Source organism: Diorhabda sublineata, chromosome 9, assembly GCF_026230105.1.
Source record: "Diorhabda sublineata isolate icDioSubl1.1 chromosome 9, icDioSubl1.1, whole genome shotgun sequence".
NCBI classification, from domain to species: Eukaryota; Metazoa; Arthropoda; class Insecta; order Coleoptera; family Chrysomelidae; genus Diorhabda; species Diorhabda sublineata.
Genome location: NC_079482.1, coordinates 1,527,566 through 1,545,199, shown reverse-complemented (window position 1 = coordinate 1,545,199; position 17,634 = coordinate 1,527,566). Strand labels below are relative to the sequence as shown.

The following is a 17,634-nucleotide window of genomic DNA, read 5'->3' as shown; positions in this document are numbered from 1 at the left end:
GAAAACTGTGGGTTTTACATTAAAAATTAGTTCCCAGAAGTCTTATTTGATCCCATGTTTTAAAAGAGACATTTTTAATAACAAAATTCTCCTCGTAGTAAAGTTTTGGCGAAAACTGTGGGTTTTACATTAAAATTAGTTCCCAGAAGTCCTAATTGATCCCATGTTTTAAAAGAGACGTTTTTAATAACAAAATTCTTCTCGGAGTAAAGTTTTGGCGAAAACTGTGGGTTTTACATTGAAAATTAGTTCCCAGAAGTCCTAATTGATCCCATGTTTTAAAAGAGACGTTTTTAATAACAAAATTCTTCTCGGAGTAAAGTTTTGGCGAAAACTGTGGGTTTTACATTAAAAATTAGTTCCCAGAAGTCCTAATCGATCCCATGTTTCAAAAGAGACGTTTTCAGTAACAAAATTTTTCTCGGTGTAAAGTTTTGGCGAAAACTGTGGGTTTTACATTAAAAATTAGTTCCCAGAAGTCCTAATTGATTCCATGTTTTAAAAGAGACGTTTTTAATAACAAAATTCTTCTCGTAGTAAAGTTTTGGCGAAAACTGTGGGTTTTACATTAAAAATTAGTTCCCAGAAGTCCTAATCGATCCCATGTTTTAAAAGAGACGTTTTTAATAACAAAATTCTCCTCGTAGTAAAGTTTTGGCGAAAACTGTGGGTTTTACATTAAAAATTAGTTCCCAGAAGTCCTAATCGATCCCATGTTTTAAAAGAGACGTTTTTAATAACAAAATTCTTCTCGGAGTAAAGTTTTGGCGAAAACTGTGGGTTTTACATTAAAAATTAGTTCCCAGAAGTCCTAATCGATCCCATGTTTTAAAAGAGACGTTTTTAATAACAAAATTCTTCTCGGAGTAAAGTTTTGGCGAAAACTGTGGGTTTTACATTAAAAATTAGTTCCCAGAAGTCCTAATCGATCCCATGTTTTAAAAGAGACGTTTTTAATAACAAAATTCTCCTCGTAGTAAAGTTTTGGCGAAAACTGTGGGTTTTACATTAAAATTAGTTCCCAGAAGTCCTAATTGATCCCATGTTTTAAAAGAGACGTTTTTAATAACAAAATTCTTCTCGGAGTAAAGTTTTGGCGAAAACTGTGGGTTTTACATTGAAAATTAGTTCCCAGAAGTCCTAATTGATCCCATGTTTTAAAAGAGACGTTTTTAATAACAAAATTCTTCTCGGAGTAAAGTTTTGGCGAAAACTGTGGGTTTTACATTAAAAATTAGTTCCCAGAAGTCCTAATCGATCCCATGTTTCAAAAGAGACGTTTTCAATAACAAAATTTTTCTCGGTGTAAAGTTTTGGCGAAAACTGTGGGTTTTACATTAAAAATTAGTTCCCAGAAGTCCTAATCGATCCCATGTTTCAAAAGAGACGTTTTCAATAACAAAATTCTTCTCGGTGTAAAGTTTTGGCGAAAACTGTGGGTTTTACATTGAAAATTAGTTCCCAGAAGTCCTAATTGATTCCATGTTTTAAAAGAGACGTTTTTAATAACAAAATTCTTCTCGGAGTTAAGTTTTGGCGAAAACTGTGGGTTTTACATTAAAAATTAGTTCCCAGAAGTCTTATTTGATCCCATGTTTTAAAAGAGACATTTTTAATAACAAAATTCTCCTCGTAGTAAAGTTTTGGCGAAAACTGTGGGTTTTACATTAAAATTAGTTCCCAGAAGTCCTAATTGATCCCATGTTTTAAAAGAGACGTTTTTAATAACAAAATTCTTCTCGGAGTAAAGTTTTGGCGAAAACTGTGGGTTTTACATTGAAAATTAGTTCCCAGAAGTCCTAATTGATCCCATGTTTTAAAAGAGACGTTTTTAATAACAAAATTCTTCTCGGAGTAAAGTTTTGGCGAAAACTGTGGGTTTTACATTAAAAATTAGTTCCCAGAAGTCCTAATCGATCCCATGTTTCAAAAGAGACGTTTTCAGTAACAAAATTTTTCTCGGTGTAAAGTTTTGGCGAAAACTGTGGGTTTTACATTAAAAATTAGTTCCCAGAAGTCCTAATTGATTCCATGTTTTAAAAGAGACGTTTTTAATAACAAAATTCTTCTCGTAGTAAAGTTTTGGCGAAAACTGTGGGTTTTACATTAAAAATTAGTTCCCAGAAGTCCTAATCGATCCCATGTTTTAAAAGAGACGTTTTTAATAACAAAATTCTCCTCGTAGTAAAGTTTTGGCGAAAACTGTGGGTTTTACATTAAAAATTAGTTCCCAGAAGTCCTAATCGATCCCATGTTTTAAAAGAGACGTTTTTAATAACAAAATTCTTCTCGGAGTAAAGTTTTGGCGAAAACTGTGGGTTTTACATTAAAAATTAGTTCCCAGAAGTCCTAATCGATCCCATGTTTCAAAAGAGACGTTTTCAGTAACAAAATTTTTCTCGGTGTAAAGTTTTGGCGAAAACTGTGGGTTTTACATTAAAAATTAGTTCCCAGAAGTCCTAATCGATCCCATGTTTCAAAAGAGACGTTTTCAATAACAAAATTCTTCTCGGTGTAAAGTTTTGGCGAAAACTGTGGGTTTTACATTGAAAATTAGTTCCCAGAAGTCTTATTTGATCCCATGTTTTAAAAGAGACATTTTTAATAACAAAATTCTCCTCGTAGTAAAGTTTTGGCGAAAACTGTGGGTTTTACATTAAAATTAGTTCCCAGAAGTCCTAATTGATTCCATGTTTTAAAAGAGACGTTTTTAATAACAAAATTCTTCTCGGAGTAAAGTTTTGGCGAAAACTGTGGGTTTTACATTAAAAATTAGTTCCCAGAAGTCTTATTTGATCCCATGTTTTAAAAGAGACATTTTTAATAACAAAATTCTCCTCGTAGTAAAGTTTTGGCGAAAACTGTGGGTTTTACATTAAAATTAGTTCCCAGAAGTCCTAATTGATCCCATGTTTTAAAAGAGACGTTTTTAATAACAAAATTCTCCTCGTAGTAAAGTTTTGGCGAAAACTGTGGGTTTTACATTGAAAATTAGTTCCCAGAAGTCCTAATTGATCCCATGTTTTAAAAGAGACGTTTTTAATAACAAAATTCTTCTCGGAGTAAAGTTTTGGCGAAAACTGTGGGTTTTACATTAAAAATTAGTTCCCAGAAGTCCTAATCGATCCCATGTTTCAAAAGAGACGTTTTCAATAACAAAATTCTTCTCGGTGTAAAGTTTTGGCGAAAACTGTGGGTTTTACATTAAAAATTAAATCCCAGAAGTCTCAATTGATCCCATGATTTAAAAGAGACGTTTTTAATAACAAAATTCTCCTCGTAGTAAAGTTTTGGCGAAAACTGTGGCTTTTACATTAAAAATTAGTTCCCAGAAGTCCTAATCGATCCCATGTTTTAAAAGAGACGTTTTTAATAACAAAATTCTTCTCGGAGTAAAGTTTTGGCGAAAACTGTGGGTTTTACATTGAAAATTAGTTCCCAGAAGTCCTAATTGATCCCATGTTTTAAAAGAGACGTTTTTAATAACAAAATTCTTCTCGGAGTAAAGTTTTGGCGAAAACTGTGGGTTTTACATTAAAAATTAGTTCCCAGAAGTCCTAATCGATCCCATGTTTCAAAAGAGACGTTTTCAATAACAAAATTCTTCTCGGTGTAAAGTTTTGGCGAAAACTGTGGGTTTTACATTAAAAATTAAATCCCAGAAGTCTTAATTGATCCCATGATTTAAAAGAGACGTTTTTAATAACAAAATTCTCCTCGTAGTAAAGTTTTGGCGAAAACTGTGGCTTTTACATTAAAAATTAGTTCCCAGAAGTCCTAATCGATCCCATGTTTTAAAAGAGACGTTTTTAATAACAAAATTCTTCTCGGAGTAAAGTTTTGGCGAAAACTGTGGGTTTTACATTGAAAATTAGTTCCCAGAAGTCCTAATTGATCCCATGTTTTAAAAGAGACGTTTTTAATAACAAAATTCTTCTCGGAGTAAAGTTTTGGCGAAAACTGTGGGTTTTACATTAAAAATTAGTTCCCAGAAGTCCTAATCGATCCCATGTTTCAAAAGAGACGTTTTCAATAACAAAATTCTTCTCGGTGTAAAGTTTTGGCGAAAACTGTGGGTTTTACATTAAAAATTAAATCCCAGAAGTCTTAATTGATCCCATGATTTAAAAGAGACGTTTTTAATAACAAAATTCTCCTCGTAGTAAAGTTTTGGCGAAAACTGTGGCTTTTACATTAAAAATTAGTTCCCAGAAGTCCTAATCGATCCCATGTTTTAAAAGAGACGTTTTTAATAACAAAATTCTCCTCGTAGTAAAGTTTTGGCGAAAACTGTGGGTTTTACATTAAAAATTAGTTCCCAGAAGTCCTAATCGATCCCATGTTTTAAAAGAGACGTTTTTAATAACAAAATTCTTCTCGGTGTAAAGTTTTGGCGAAAACTGTGGGTTTTACATTAACAATTAAATCCCAGAAGTCTTAATTGATCCCATGATTTAAAAGAGACGTTTTTAATAACAAAATTCTTCTCTGAGTAAAGTTTTGGCGAAAACTGTGGGTTTTACATTAAAAATTAGCTTTAGTCGAAATTTTATAACAAAAAACACAATTTCGAGATAAAATAATTAGCCTTAGAATTAACCTAACAGTATTTTTATGAAAAAAATCAAAATTATCTCGTTTCAAAGTCTGACAACATTGCTAAAATCTGAATTAGTACTCTAAATTATATCTAATAACTTACCACAATCCCATTCGTCTTCTCCCTTCGAACAATCTATTTTTTTATCACAACGTCGCTTCAAATCTATGCATTGTTGACTTAGGCGACAGTAGTATTCATATTTTTCACATTTCACTAAAAAAAAAAAAATGTATAATGTGTCACTATTTCAGCCGAATCACTTCCACGGTACTCGTTTTAAGCATATTCTTATTCAAATAAAACCTCCCTTAATTTTTTATTAGCCCTCGTATTATAACACGAAAATATGCGAAGCTGCATCCGATTTATATAATAATATTACAAACTCGTCCACGACATGGACATTAAAACCGGTCCTGTTCGGTTATAATGAGTCTAAAATTTGGTGAACACGTCAAGTGCACAAAAAAAGTTTTCAAAAAAGCTCTTTACGTATTTTTATTGTAATGGCGAATTGTTTATCTTATTTGAACCAATTTCTCGAAAGCCTTTTATGCATTTGTGTGTTTATTTACTTTCTAGAATTCCAAAAATTCCTCTCTGGTATAAATTCTCGCTTGTTTAGCAGCGAGAAGTCAGTTTATAATTCATAGTCATAGTGAACCGAACTATATAGTTGAAAGTAGCCGGTGAATAAATTACTTACATAAGAGACAGTGTGTATAAATTCAGAAATAAAAGTTACGAAGAATATTTTGTATATGACTATATTTTGAAAGTCAATTTGAATTACTAACCGCATTGTTCGTCTGATAGATCATAGCAATCAGATGTTCCGTCACAAATAGCTTTAGGATTTTTAGATTTCACATAACTGGCACAAGTACAGTTAAGTTCGTCACTTGCGTCCTCGCAATCTATCACTTTGTCACATTCTTTTTTAGAAGGAATTAATTGAAGTAAACTGAAAATAAATAAATTCAACATTATTAAAAATGTCAAACTTCATGATGGCAATGTCATTAGGTGACAGGTGACAGAAAGAAAATGTTACAAACTCGTCTAATGACGTAGATCGTGAAGCCGGTTCTATTATGTTAATAGAAACCAAATTTCGCGGATGCTTACATTCTAGAGCTGAATTGTCAATAAATTAGTTTTGTATAAATAGGATCTTGTTTATTAGCGAAAAGTCAGTAAATAATCAGATGTCATAGTGAACTTATCAAAATAGTGAAAATAAGCGAAAAAATTAAATAAATTAGTGAATAGTTGATAATTTTAACAAATAGTGAGTAGTTTAGTGTTTAGTGCATATTCGAGTGTATTTAGCATAAGTATTTAAATAAATTAAGTGAGTAAGTAAGAAATGTTGTGTATAAAACCATGTCATGGCAAAAATCTTGTTATTTTCCATTAAATATTCAGTTTTTCTTTAGTATTTCCTTTTACAAGTAAAAAAAAGGAAAAATTGAATGAATTAGTGAATAGTAGATAATTTTAACAAATAGTGAGTAGTTTAGTGTTTAGTGCATATTCGAGTGTATTTAGCGTAAGTATTTAAATAAATTAAATGAGTAAGTAAGAAATGTTGTGTATAAAACCATGTCATGGCAAAAATCTTGTTATTTTCCATTAAATATTCAGTTTTTCTTTAGTATTTCCTTTTACAAGTAAAAAAAAGGAAAATTTGAATAAATTAGTGAATAGTTGATAATTTTAACAAATAGTGAGTAGTTTAGTGTTTAGTGCATATTCGAGTGTATTTAGCGTAAGTATTTAAATAAATTAAGTGAGTAAGTAAGAAATGTTGTGTATAAAACCATGTCATGGCAAAAATCTTGTTATTTTCCATTAAATATTCAGTTTTTCTTTAGTATTATCTTTTACAAGTAAAAAAAGGAAAAATTGAATAAATTAGTGAATAGTTGATAATTTTAACAAATAGTGAGTAGTTTAGTGTTTAGTGCATATTCGAGTGTATTTAGCGTAAGTATTTAAATAAATTAAGTGAGTAAGTAAGAAATGTTGTGTATAAAACCATGTCATGGCAAAAATCTTGTTATTTTCCATTAAATATTCAGTTTTTCTTTAGTATTTCCTTTTACAAGTAAAAAAAAGGAAAATTTGAATAAATTAGTGAATAGTTGATAATTTTAACAAATAGTGAGTAGTTTAGTGTTTAGTGCATATTCGAGTGTATTTAGCGTAAGTATTTAAATAAATTAAGTGAGTAAGTAAGAAATGTTGTGTATAAAACCATGTCATGGCAAAAATCTTGTTATTTTCCATTAAATATTCAGTTTTTCTTTAGTATTATCTTTTACAAGTAAAAAAAGGAAAAATTGAATAAATTAGTGAATAGTTGATAATTTTAACAAATAGTGAGTAGTTTAGTGTTTAGTGCATATTCGAGTGTATTTAGCGTAAGTATTTAAATAAATTAAGTGAGTAAGTAAGAAATGTTGTGTATAAAACCATGTCATGGCAAAAATCTTGTTATTTTCCATTAAATATTCAGTTTTTCTTTAGTATTTCCTTTTACAAGTAAAAAAAAGGAAAATTTGAATAAATTAGTGAATAGTTGATAATTTTAACAAATAGTGAGTAGTTTAGTGTTTAGTGCATATTCGAGTGTATTTAGCGTAAGTATTTAAATAAATTAAGTGAGTAAGTAAGAAATGTTGTGTATAAAACCATGTCATGGCAAAAATCTTGTTATTTTCCATTAAATATTCAGTTTTTCTTTAGTATTATCTTTTACAAGTAAAAAAAGGAAAAATTGAATAAATTAGTGAATAGTTGATAATTTTAACAAATAGTGAGTAGTTTAGTGTTTAGTGCATATTCGAGTGTATTTAGCGTAAGTATTTAAATAAATTAAGTGAGTAAGTAAGAAATGTTGTGTATAAAACCATGTCATGGCAAAAATCTTGTTATTTTCCATTAAATATTCAGTTTTTCTTTAGTGTTACCTTTTACAAGTAAAAAATTCTTCTGAATTTTCATCTGTATTATTAGAATTGTTCGAGGTATTTGTAATTGAAGTAGGATCTACTAAAACTGTTTCATTTCCTGTATTAGCTCCATCAATTTTATTATCGTCATCATCATTTTCACTTTCTCTAGCTTGTTTAAACAAGTCGAAGAAATGATTACTGCAACCAGTTTCATCGTCTCCAAAAAGACAATCGACTATTTTATCGCAATGATGTTTCTTCGGAAGACATTTTTTTGATGATTTGCAAACAAAGCCCGGACAGTGCTGCAAAGGGAACGTAGTAATGAATTTTTCCCCGCCTGAAACGAAGAAAATTTTCATTTCATTTAAAAATTTATAGGTTATGTTAATAATACACGAACCGATATTTTCTGCGATCCATTCAACGTATTTACTGACTTTAGTGTAAACCCCTGGTTCATCAGGTCTGGCACAACCTTCTCCGTGACTAACAATACCGGCTAAATACCATTGGCTCGGGTTATTTGGGTTTCTACACATCAACGGACCGCCGCTGTCACCTTGACAAGCATCCTTACCGCCTTCCGATAATCCCGCGCATATCTCATCTTGGCTCAAATCATCTCTATGTTTGCAGTGGCTCAAAATCGGTACTTCCACTTCCCGCATATGATCGGCTGTAATAATTAGACTGGTCAATAACATTTATTTGTCTGACGAAAACTTTGAATGTACTATGGTCACCAATTGATGGTAAATCAGTGGAAAAACATTGAAACATCAAGTTTCTTTGGTATATTACATCCCAAAGCTTTGAATGAGGAAATTTTGGTCAAAATTCATGATTCAGATCGATAAGATTTCCTTCAAAGTTTGTATTCTTAGCTTACATCAAGTTTCGAATGTACCATGGTCACCAATTAATGATAAATCAATGGAAAAACATTGAAACATCAGGTTTCTTTGGTATATTACATCCCAAAGCTTTGTATGAGGAAATTTTGGTCAAAATTCATGATCCAGATCAATCAGATTTCCTTCAAAGTTTGTATTCTTAGCTTACATCAAGTTTCGAATGTACTATGGTCACCAATTAATGATAAATCAATGGAAAAACATTGAAACATCAAGTTTCTTTGGTATATTACATCCCAAAGCTTTGAATGAGGAAATTTTGGTCAAAATTCATGATCCAGATCGATAAGATTTCCTTCAAAGTTTGTATTCTTAGCTTACATCAAGTTTCGAATGTACTATGGTCACCAATTAATGATAAATCAATGGAAAAACATTGAAACATCAGGTTTCTTTGGTATATTACATCCCAAAGCTTCGTATGAGGAAATTTTGGTCAAAATTCATGATCCAGATCAATCAGATTTCCTTCAAAGTTTGTATTCTTAGCTTACATCAAGTTTCGAATGTACTATGGTCACCAATTAATGATAAATCAATGGAAAAACATTGAAACATCAAGTTTCTTTGGTATATTACATCCCAAAGCTTTGAATGAGGAAATTTTGGTCAAAATTCATGATCCAGATCAATCAGATTTCCTTCAAAGTTTGTATTCTTAGCTTACATCAAGTTTCGAATGTACTATGGTCACCAATTAATGATAAATCAATGGAAAAACATTGAAACATCAAGTTTCTTTGGTATATTACATCCCAAAGCTTCGTATGAGGAAATTTTGGTCAAAATTCATGATCCAGATCAATCAGATTTCCTTCAAAGTTTGTATTCTTAGCTTACATCAAGTTTCGAATGTACTATGGTCACCAATTAATGATAAATCAATGGAAAAACATTGAAACATCAGGTTTCTTTGGTATATTACATCCCAAAGCTTCGTATGAGGAAATTTTGGTCAAAATTCATGATCCAGATCAATCAGATTTCCTTCAAAGTTTGTATTCTTAGCTTACATCAAGTTTCGAATGTACTATGGTCACCAATTAATGATAAATCAATGGAAAAACATTGAAACATCAGGTTTCTTTGGTATATTACATCCCAAAGCTTCGTATGAGGAAATTTTGGTCAAAATTCATGATCCAGATCAATCAGATTTCCTTCAAAGTTTGTATTCTTAGCTTACATCAAGTTTCGAATGTACTATGGTCACCAATTAATGATAAATCAATGGAAAAACATTGAAACATCAGGTTTCTTTGGTATATTACATCCCAAAGCTTCGTATGAGGAAATTTTGGTCAAAATTCATGATCCAGATCAATCAGATTTCCTTCAAAGTTTGTATTCTTAGCTTACATCAAGTTTCGAATGTACTATGGTCACCAATTAATGATAAATCAATGGAAAAACATTGAAACATCAAGTTTCTTTGGTATATTACATCCCAAAGCTTCGTATGAGGAAATTTTGGTCAAAATTCATGATCCAGATCAATCAGATTTCCTTCAAAGTTTATATTCTTAGCTTACATCAAGTTTTGAATGTACTATGGTCACCAATTAATGATAAATCAATGGAAAAACATTGAAACATCAGGTTTCTTTGGTATATTACATCCCAAAGCTTCGTATGAGGAAATTTTGGTCAAAATTCATGATCCAGATCAATCAGATTTCCTCCAAAGTCTGTATTCTTCATTAGCACCCGCATTTGTGAACCAATGAACATTCCCTCTTCAATTTTTGCCTCACAAAGCTTGGGAAATAATTTCTCTTTCACGTATAAGAATCTACTGCCATCTTTAGGAATACAGTTTACAAAATTTCTCATCTGGTCAAGCTTTATAAGCAACGGTGGTAATAGTATGTCATCAAGGTTCACTGGAGGTTCATTCTTCTGCACTTGGACCATACTTTCTTCATGTCGTAGCTTATTCCGTCTTTTTCGCAAGTGGAACAGCAATATTTTGTGTTACCAAGCTGTAGCCCAAGCAATTTTCCAAACATCTCGTAAGTCTTTCAATGTTGAGGGTTCATATCTTTGGTCACGCTCTTGAGATACCTTATTGGTTGACAAAGCTTTGGCACCATGTAGGATTGATCTGTTGGGTAGTTTGGATACTGGACGGTGTGTTTGGACTTGGTTGTCACGCCTTTTGTTTGGATCAAACAAAAATAACATTGGTACAAACCAAAATGTCCAGATTCTTGTTTAGCCCAACTTAATAGGTTGGGCTAAACAAGAATCAAGTCGAAAAATCAAATCACAAAGTTGGTGAGACAAAAACAGTTTGAGACTTACGATCAGATCCGTGCTCGATGGTAGCTCCCCAGCCGACGGTCGAACAGATCGTCCCCGGAGGCGGTCCAGCTAAAAATTCCTTACCCGCAGTTAAAGCTGACGGTAAACAAATCGGTCTAACATATCTATTGAATCTAACAGCGGCGGATAATTTCATAAGAGCTATATCGTTGGTTAACGAACTTCTATCGTAGTTTTCGTTGGTTACGACGATTGTAGCCCAACGGTGTTGTTCCATGGGCGCGTACGAGAATCTCCTCAACATACCAGCTTGTATTTCGTAATAGTATAACCAGTATCTATAAAGTAATCATTCTAATAAAGGAAATTGTAGCTTGTATTCACCATAAATGAGAAGAGTTAAGAAGACGTCGTTCCAGCATCAGTCGCATAGTGAAACGGGTTCGTACCATCGAAGACCAAGTCGCACTAATCAAATTGATGATCGTTGTTGGAGACAACGTCCTCTCATAAGCAGAACAGCCACCAGGAATCGTATCGAATGGTTAGAAGACGTTTATATGAAGCAGGGTTTAAGTAACAGAAGACCAGCCAAAAAAAGACGAAGTTTAGACTTCAAATTTTGCAAGACTACATCAGAATTGGACTATCAATGATTTTACAGCTGGAATATATCTCCTAAAGTGCCTTTTGGTGGTGGTTCTAAAATGTTTTGGGAAGGAATTATCTTAGATGCCCGTGAGGAATGTCTTTGTGTTCCTCCACGTGCCTCCACGTGGCTAGACAGGTTATAAGGTTCTTACTTGATGTCAATGTCTCTTTATTATAGTGGCCACCTAATAGATCGGATATGAATCCTATAGAACTTTTATGAGATTCAAAAAGAGGATTCGAAGTTATAGTTTCTAATTACTCATAGAGATCTATATTGAAGAATAGGAAAATATACCGCACAAAAATTTGATGAGATTATGAACGAAATGGTTCCTTAGGACGGCTCTGTTCAAAATTTTTAAAATTCGCCGAATTCGCTCGAGAATTTTTTTATAAATGCCGGAATTCGTTTCATGTTCATTTGTACACGATTTTTTAGTAGCAGGCGGTTTATTTATAGTATTTCTTCTAAATAATTGATAGGAAAGTCTATATGAAAAGAGTGTGAATAATTACGAATTTTTGTGTTCATATTGTAAATATTTAGATAAATCTAACTGATTCGTTTATTGTGTCAAGGAGTTTATATAAAAAACGGTCAAAAATCCTCATATTTTTGGAATTTTTTGTATATTATACTTCATTAAAATGGTTATTAACGTAATGTAATACTTTATGCACGCATGGTATACAGGGTGTCCCACGACGACTTGAAATTATCTGTATATGGCAAAATATTTTAGTATTTTATTTATTCATTATTAAATTGAAAACGAGCGATTTTAACGATTTTCGAAAGAATCACTAATTGACTAATGACAGTTTTTCTACCCCTGAATGCATTAAAATAGAAAAAAACCGGGTGGTTCTATTTAAAAAAATAAATAAATTTGATATTTATGAAGTTAAACTTTGAATACTTTTCATACACACCCTGTATAAAACGAAAAATTTTCCAATGTAGATTCAAATACGTCTCACCTTGCTAAAAGCAACCGAATAGAAACTATTTTCTTATCCTTAAGGATAACTTCGTAAAAAAATAATTTATAAGGATCTGCAACGGTGAAATTTTTTACAAAAAAAATAATAACTCAAAAAGTATGCATTTTTAGAAAAAAGTTTTTAAACAAAATTATACTAAACTTTCTCGTAGATTTCAAAAATGTATTAATATACAGGGTGTTCTATTTAAAAAAATAGAGAAATTTGATATTTATGAAGTTAAACTTTGAATACTTTTCATACACACCCTGTATAAAACGAAAAATTTTCCAATGTAGATTCAAATACGTCTCACCTTGCTAAAAGCAACCGAATAGAAACTATTTTCTTATCCTTAAGGATAACTTCGTAAAAAAATAATTTATAAGGATCTGCAACGGTGAAATTTTTTACAAAAAAAATAACTCAAAAAGTATGCATTTTTAGAAAAAAGTTTTTAAACAAAATTATACTAAACTTTCTCGTAGATTTCAAAAATGTATTAATATACAGGGTGTTCTATTTAAAAAAATAGAGAAATTTGATATTTATGAAGTAAAACTTTGAATACTTTTCATACACACCCTGTATAAAACAAAAAATTTTCCAACGTAGATTCAAATACGTCTAACCTTGATAAAAGCAACCGAATAGAAACTATTTTCATATCTTTAAGGGTATCCACGTAAAAAAATAATTTGTAAGAGTCTGCAATAGTTACAAAAAAATTAATAACTCAAAAAGTATACATTTTTGAAAAAAAGTTTGTAGACAAAAGTATACTAAAATTTTACATAGATTTTAAAAATGTTTTAATATACAGGGTGTTTTATATGAAATAACAAAGTTACAGTCGACTTCCGGTAGAACCGGAAGCCGGCCATTTTTGAAAATATTTTATTTAAAAAGATCGCATCCGAAAACCTAAACGTGGAAATTTTCATGATTTTATTATAAGTATTTTGCACTATATACAGTTAGTATTAACTGGGGACATCCTGTATACCTAGTCCAGTGATGCACAAATATTTTAACTTTTCTAATTAATCGTTTTTCTTCAAAATAAGAGTTTACGTGTAACGTACTACTCTAAAAAACCTCAATGTATGAAAATAGGAATCGCTGTGGGCTAGATCTGGTAAATACGGTGGGTGGTCAAGAAATTCGAAAGGTAATTCCTCAATTGGCGATAATCCCCTGCCGATGAAAGCAATTCCATGACTTTCTCAATAAAAATTTGTGTCCGAAAAACCCAAACGTAGAAATTTTCATAATTTTACTATTTTGCCATATACGGGTAGTTTTAGCTCGTCGTGGGACACTCTGTATATAGGATTCTTTCGGAATAACCGATTACCTCGGTATTAATATTAATATAGCAGGTTTTCTAGTAAGAAACCATGCCGCCGATGCCCGAATATACATTAAAGACCTAAATTTATAGCCCATTGTTTGACGTTTCATTGACATGGCAAAAAATAAGAAAATACAAATCCTAACTGTATATTATGTCGCTAGAAACATCCATATCGAAAAAAACGTCGAAGACTAATGTACATTAGCGGTGAAAAGTTTTTACCACGAGACCTCCAGCAGCTAGAACCAATCCAACGTTCCGAACTTTCTAAAAGTATCAACAGATCAGCTTTGAGCGCTGATTTCCCCAGTATCTCATCAAAAAAGGAGCAAACTTTGAGTTACGGCGTATGCGATACTCCGATATCTACATACATACAAGGGGTGGTCAAAATTTTTGACCGGCGGTGGATTTTAAGAATGAAAAGTGTCTGGGCTGAAACTGATCACCGGTACTTACTTATCGGAGCAATGTGCTGCAGTAACAATCCAAGATTCGTGAATCAAAACTCCCCCACAATGAAAAATCCCGTTCCTGTAGATGGATACCAACCAAGGCCAAGCCGTAGGTTGACTCGGCTTACCACCCACCACTCTACTATCGCTCCTTTTCAAATTTTTTTTACGCATAATAGAAAATCGCTCTAGTTCGTTCAACATCTGTTCCGCGCTGGTATCAACTTCTTGTTTTCTATAGGGATTCCTCGTGGTTAATCTCATACCGCAATATAGAGCGGGACATTCGACGAAAGCGGCTCTATCTTTAACGCAAACGTTCACGATGCTTATTTCTTTATTCGGAAGGATATTAATAAAAGGACCGTCGTATTTATCGTTTGTTATAGCCATATGCGTTCTGGGAAACCTACGGAAACAATCGATAACTTCTGAAATAGGTTAGTATAGAAAACTTACACTGTCAAAGGCCCTGATTCTACTTTACAAACATCCGTAGCCCATAATTCGCTACCGAAACAAGTCGGATACCATTTCCCTTTGAAATTCCTATGAAGAAACCCCACGGAATTGGATATTTTATTGAAAGGCTGTTCTCCAATATTATCTGCGAGCACTGTACAATCTTCCTCATCCTTTCCGGTGATACCACATTGTGTAATTGAATCGCATCGTTGCTCTATTGGTATACAAGTGCCTTTTCTTAATTTTGACCAATCGTCACAACTGAATTCGTCTTTTTGGCAACCTGGAATTGAAATTTGGATATTATGGAAACTACGCCAAGTCAGATTCTTTTTTAACCAGTTTTAAACAACCTGCATCTGTTGGAATAATCGCAGTTGATGAAGATGAAGACGAAGATGAAGACGAAGATGAAGACGAAGATGAAGACGAAGATGAAGACGAATATGAAGACGAAGATGAAGACGAAGATGAAGACGAAGATGAAGATGAAGATGAAGATGAAGATGAAGATGAAGATGAAGAAGAAGACGAAGACGAAGATGAAGATGAAGATGAAGATGAAGATGAAGAAGAAGACGAAGATGAAGATGAAGAAGAAGATGAAGATGAAGATGAAGATGAAGATGAAGATGAAGATGAAGATGAAGATGAAGATGAAGACGAAGATGAAGATTAGGATTGAAGAAATTACAAACAAACCATTCTTGATGATCCAAGAAAAGGAATTTAGTCCCTGACATGGTTATCAATCTAATTTCTAACATAATTTAAATATTGTAATTACCGAAACAACCCAATTCGTCCTCCCCATTAGGACAATCGAAATACCCATCGCACGTTCTCAATTTACCGACTCTTTCTTTGCAGCCGCAGGCAAGTTCGTCGCTTCCGTCGTCGCATTGAGCTTCGTTATCGCAAAATTGATATTTCGGTATACATTTGCTATTATCGAAACAAGCTTCGTATCCAATTGGACAAACAATATCCGTTTCCGACGATCTGATGTTGCCCCTTAAAAAGATTTATTACAAACTCGGTTAAAAAGCAGCCAGTAACTTGTGAATCGAATACAGAGGGTAAAATAAGTCAATTGATGACACCTAGATCATTATATTAATTGCGAAGTTCCTCTACGGAAAGTTAGGTTAGGATATGCATGTCAAGTTGTCCGAGAAGAGTTTAAAATTCTTGTAATTCGAAGGTTGGGAAGAGTGCGTGGTTCTCTTGTAAAAACGCGTTCTTGAGCAGGCCCCACAGGATGGTGGTGGCTACTCAACGTGACAACATCAACAAAGTACGGACCCACGAGACCTCCCCCATCACACACGTTCCAGGCAGGTTTAATTCTATTTCAATGAAGATGTGTGGTTGATTCAACCGACCAGGAAATGGAATGCAGATCACACTGATTGCGTTCGAGGTACCACTCCAATCTGCGATCGAAGCAATTCTCGTGGAGGAGACGCGGACGGTAAATTCTATAGTGCATGCGTTTCAGCATTCGTCGTAAAGAACGATCGGTAGCCGCATAGCAGATTGGTTGCTCAATTAACGCGACGCGCCATTTTTTCCATATTTTCGTCAGTTTTTACGTATATCGGTCGTCCAGAACGCGGCGCGTCGGTAACCGAGCCCGTTTTTAAAAAATTGTTGTTGAAATTCCGAAAATATAGTTTTTATAGATATAGGTCGTCCAGAACGCGGCGCGTCGACAACTGAGCCCATTTTTAAGAATTTCTGGTACGTATTTCACACTTTCAAACTATTCGGTAGCGGCGAGTTCGGAAATTGTTGTTGAAATTCGAAAAATATAGTTTTTACATATATAAGTCGTCCAGAACGCGGCGCGTCGAAAACTGAGCCCATTTTTAAGAATTTCTGGTACGTATTTCACACTTTCAAACTATTCGGTAGCGGCGAGTTCGGAAATTGTTGTTGAAATTCGGAAAATATAATTTCGTAACTCGGCTGCTTAACTAACGCACGCTGTGCCACTTTTTTTTCATATTTTCGTTAGTTTTTACAGATTTCGTTCGTCCAGAACAGAGCACGTCGGCAATTGAGCCCGTTTTTAAGAAATTATTGTTGAAATATAGTTTTTACAGATATAAGTCGTTCAGAACGCGGCGCGTCGACAACTGAGCCCATTTTTAAGAATTTCTGGTACGTATTTCATACTTTCAAACTATTCGGTAGCGGCGTGTTCGGAAATTGTTGTTGAAATTCGGAAAATATAATTTCGTAACTCGGCTGCTTAACTAACGCACGCTGTGACACTTTTTTTTCATATTTTCGTTAGTTTTTACAGATTTCGTTCGTCCAGAACAGAGCACGTCGGCAATTGAGCCCGTTTTTAAGAATTTCTGGTACGTATTTCACACTTTCAAACTATTCGGTAGCGGCGAGTTCGGAAATTGTTGTTGAAATTCGAAAAATATAGTTTTTACATATATAAGTCGTCCAGAACGCGGCGCGTCGACAACTGAGCCCATTTTTAAGAATTTCTGGTACGTATTTCACACTTTCAAACTATTCGGTAGCGGCGAGTTCGGAAATTGTTGTTGAAATTCGAAAAATATAGTTTTTACATATATAAGTCGTCCAGAACGCGGCGCGTCGAAAACTGAGCTCATTTTTAAGAATTTCTGGTACGTATTTCACACTTTCAAACTATTCGGTAGCGGCGAGTTCGGAAATTGTTGTTGAAATTCGAAAAATATAGTTTTTACATATATAAGTCGTCCAGAACGCGGCGCGTCGACAACTGAGCCCATTTTTAAGAATTTCTGGTACGTATTTCACACTTTCAAACTATTCGGTAGCGGCGAGTTCGGAAATTGTTGTTGAAATTCGAAAAATATAGTTTTTACATATATAAGTCGTCCAGAACGCGGCGCGTCGACAACTGAGCCCGTTTTTAAGAATTTCTGGTACGTCTTCCACACTTTCAAACTATTCGGTAGCGGCGTGT

The 17,634-nt window shown here is 33.3% G+C and overlaps 1 protein-coding gene across 1 annotated transcript in view; it reads right to left on the bottom strand.

The window, feature by feature from the left end:
* Positions 1–17,634, bottom strand: part of LOC130448609 (serine protease nudel-like) — a 36,896-nt gene that overhangs the window by 14,800 nt on the left and 4,462 nt on the right. Inside the window, exons 4-11 of the mRNA XM_056786038.1 lie at positions 15,448–15,674; positions 14,655–14,943; positions 14,200–14,604; positions 10,785–11,083; positions 7,967–8,242; positions 7,579–7,903; positions 5,401–5,567; positions 4,703–4,816 (exon numbers count right to left, since the gene is read on the bottom strand). Coding sequence (XP_056642016.1) covers positions 4,703–4,816; positions 5,401–5,567; positions 7,579–7,903; positions 7,967–8,242; positions 10,785–11,083; positions 14,200–14,604; positions 14,655–14,943; positions 15,448–15,674 — 2,102 coding nt within the window. The remainder of the gene's footprint in view (positions 1–4,702; positions 4,817–5,400; positions 5,568–7,578; positions 7,904–7,966; positions 8,243–10,784; positions 11,084–14,199; positions 14,605–14,654; positions 14,944–15,447; positions 15,675–17,634) is intronic.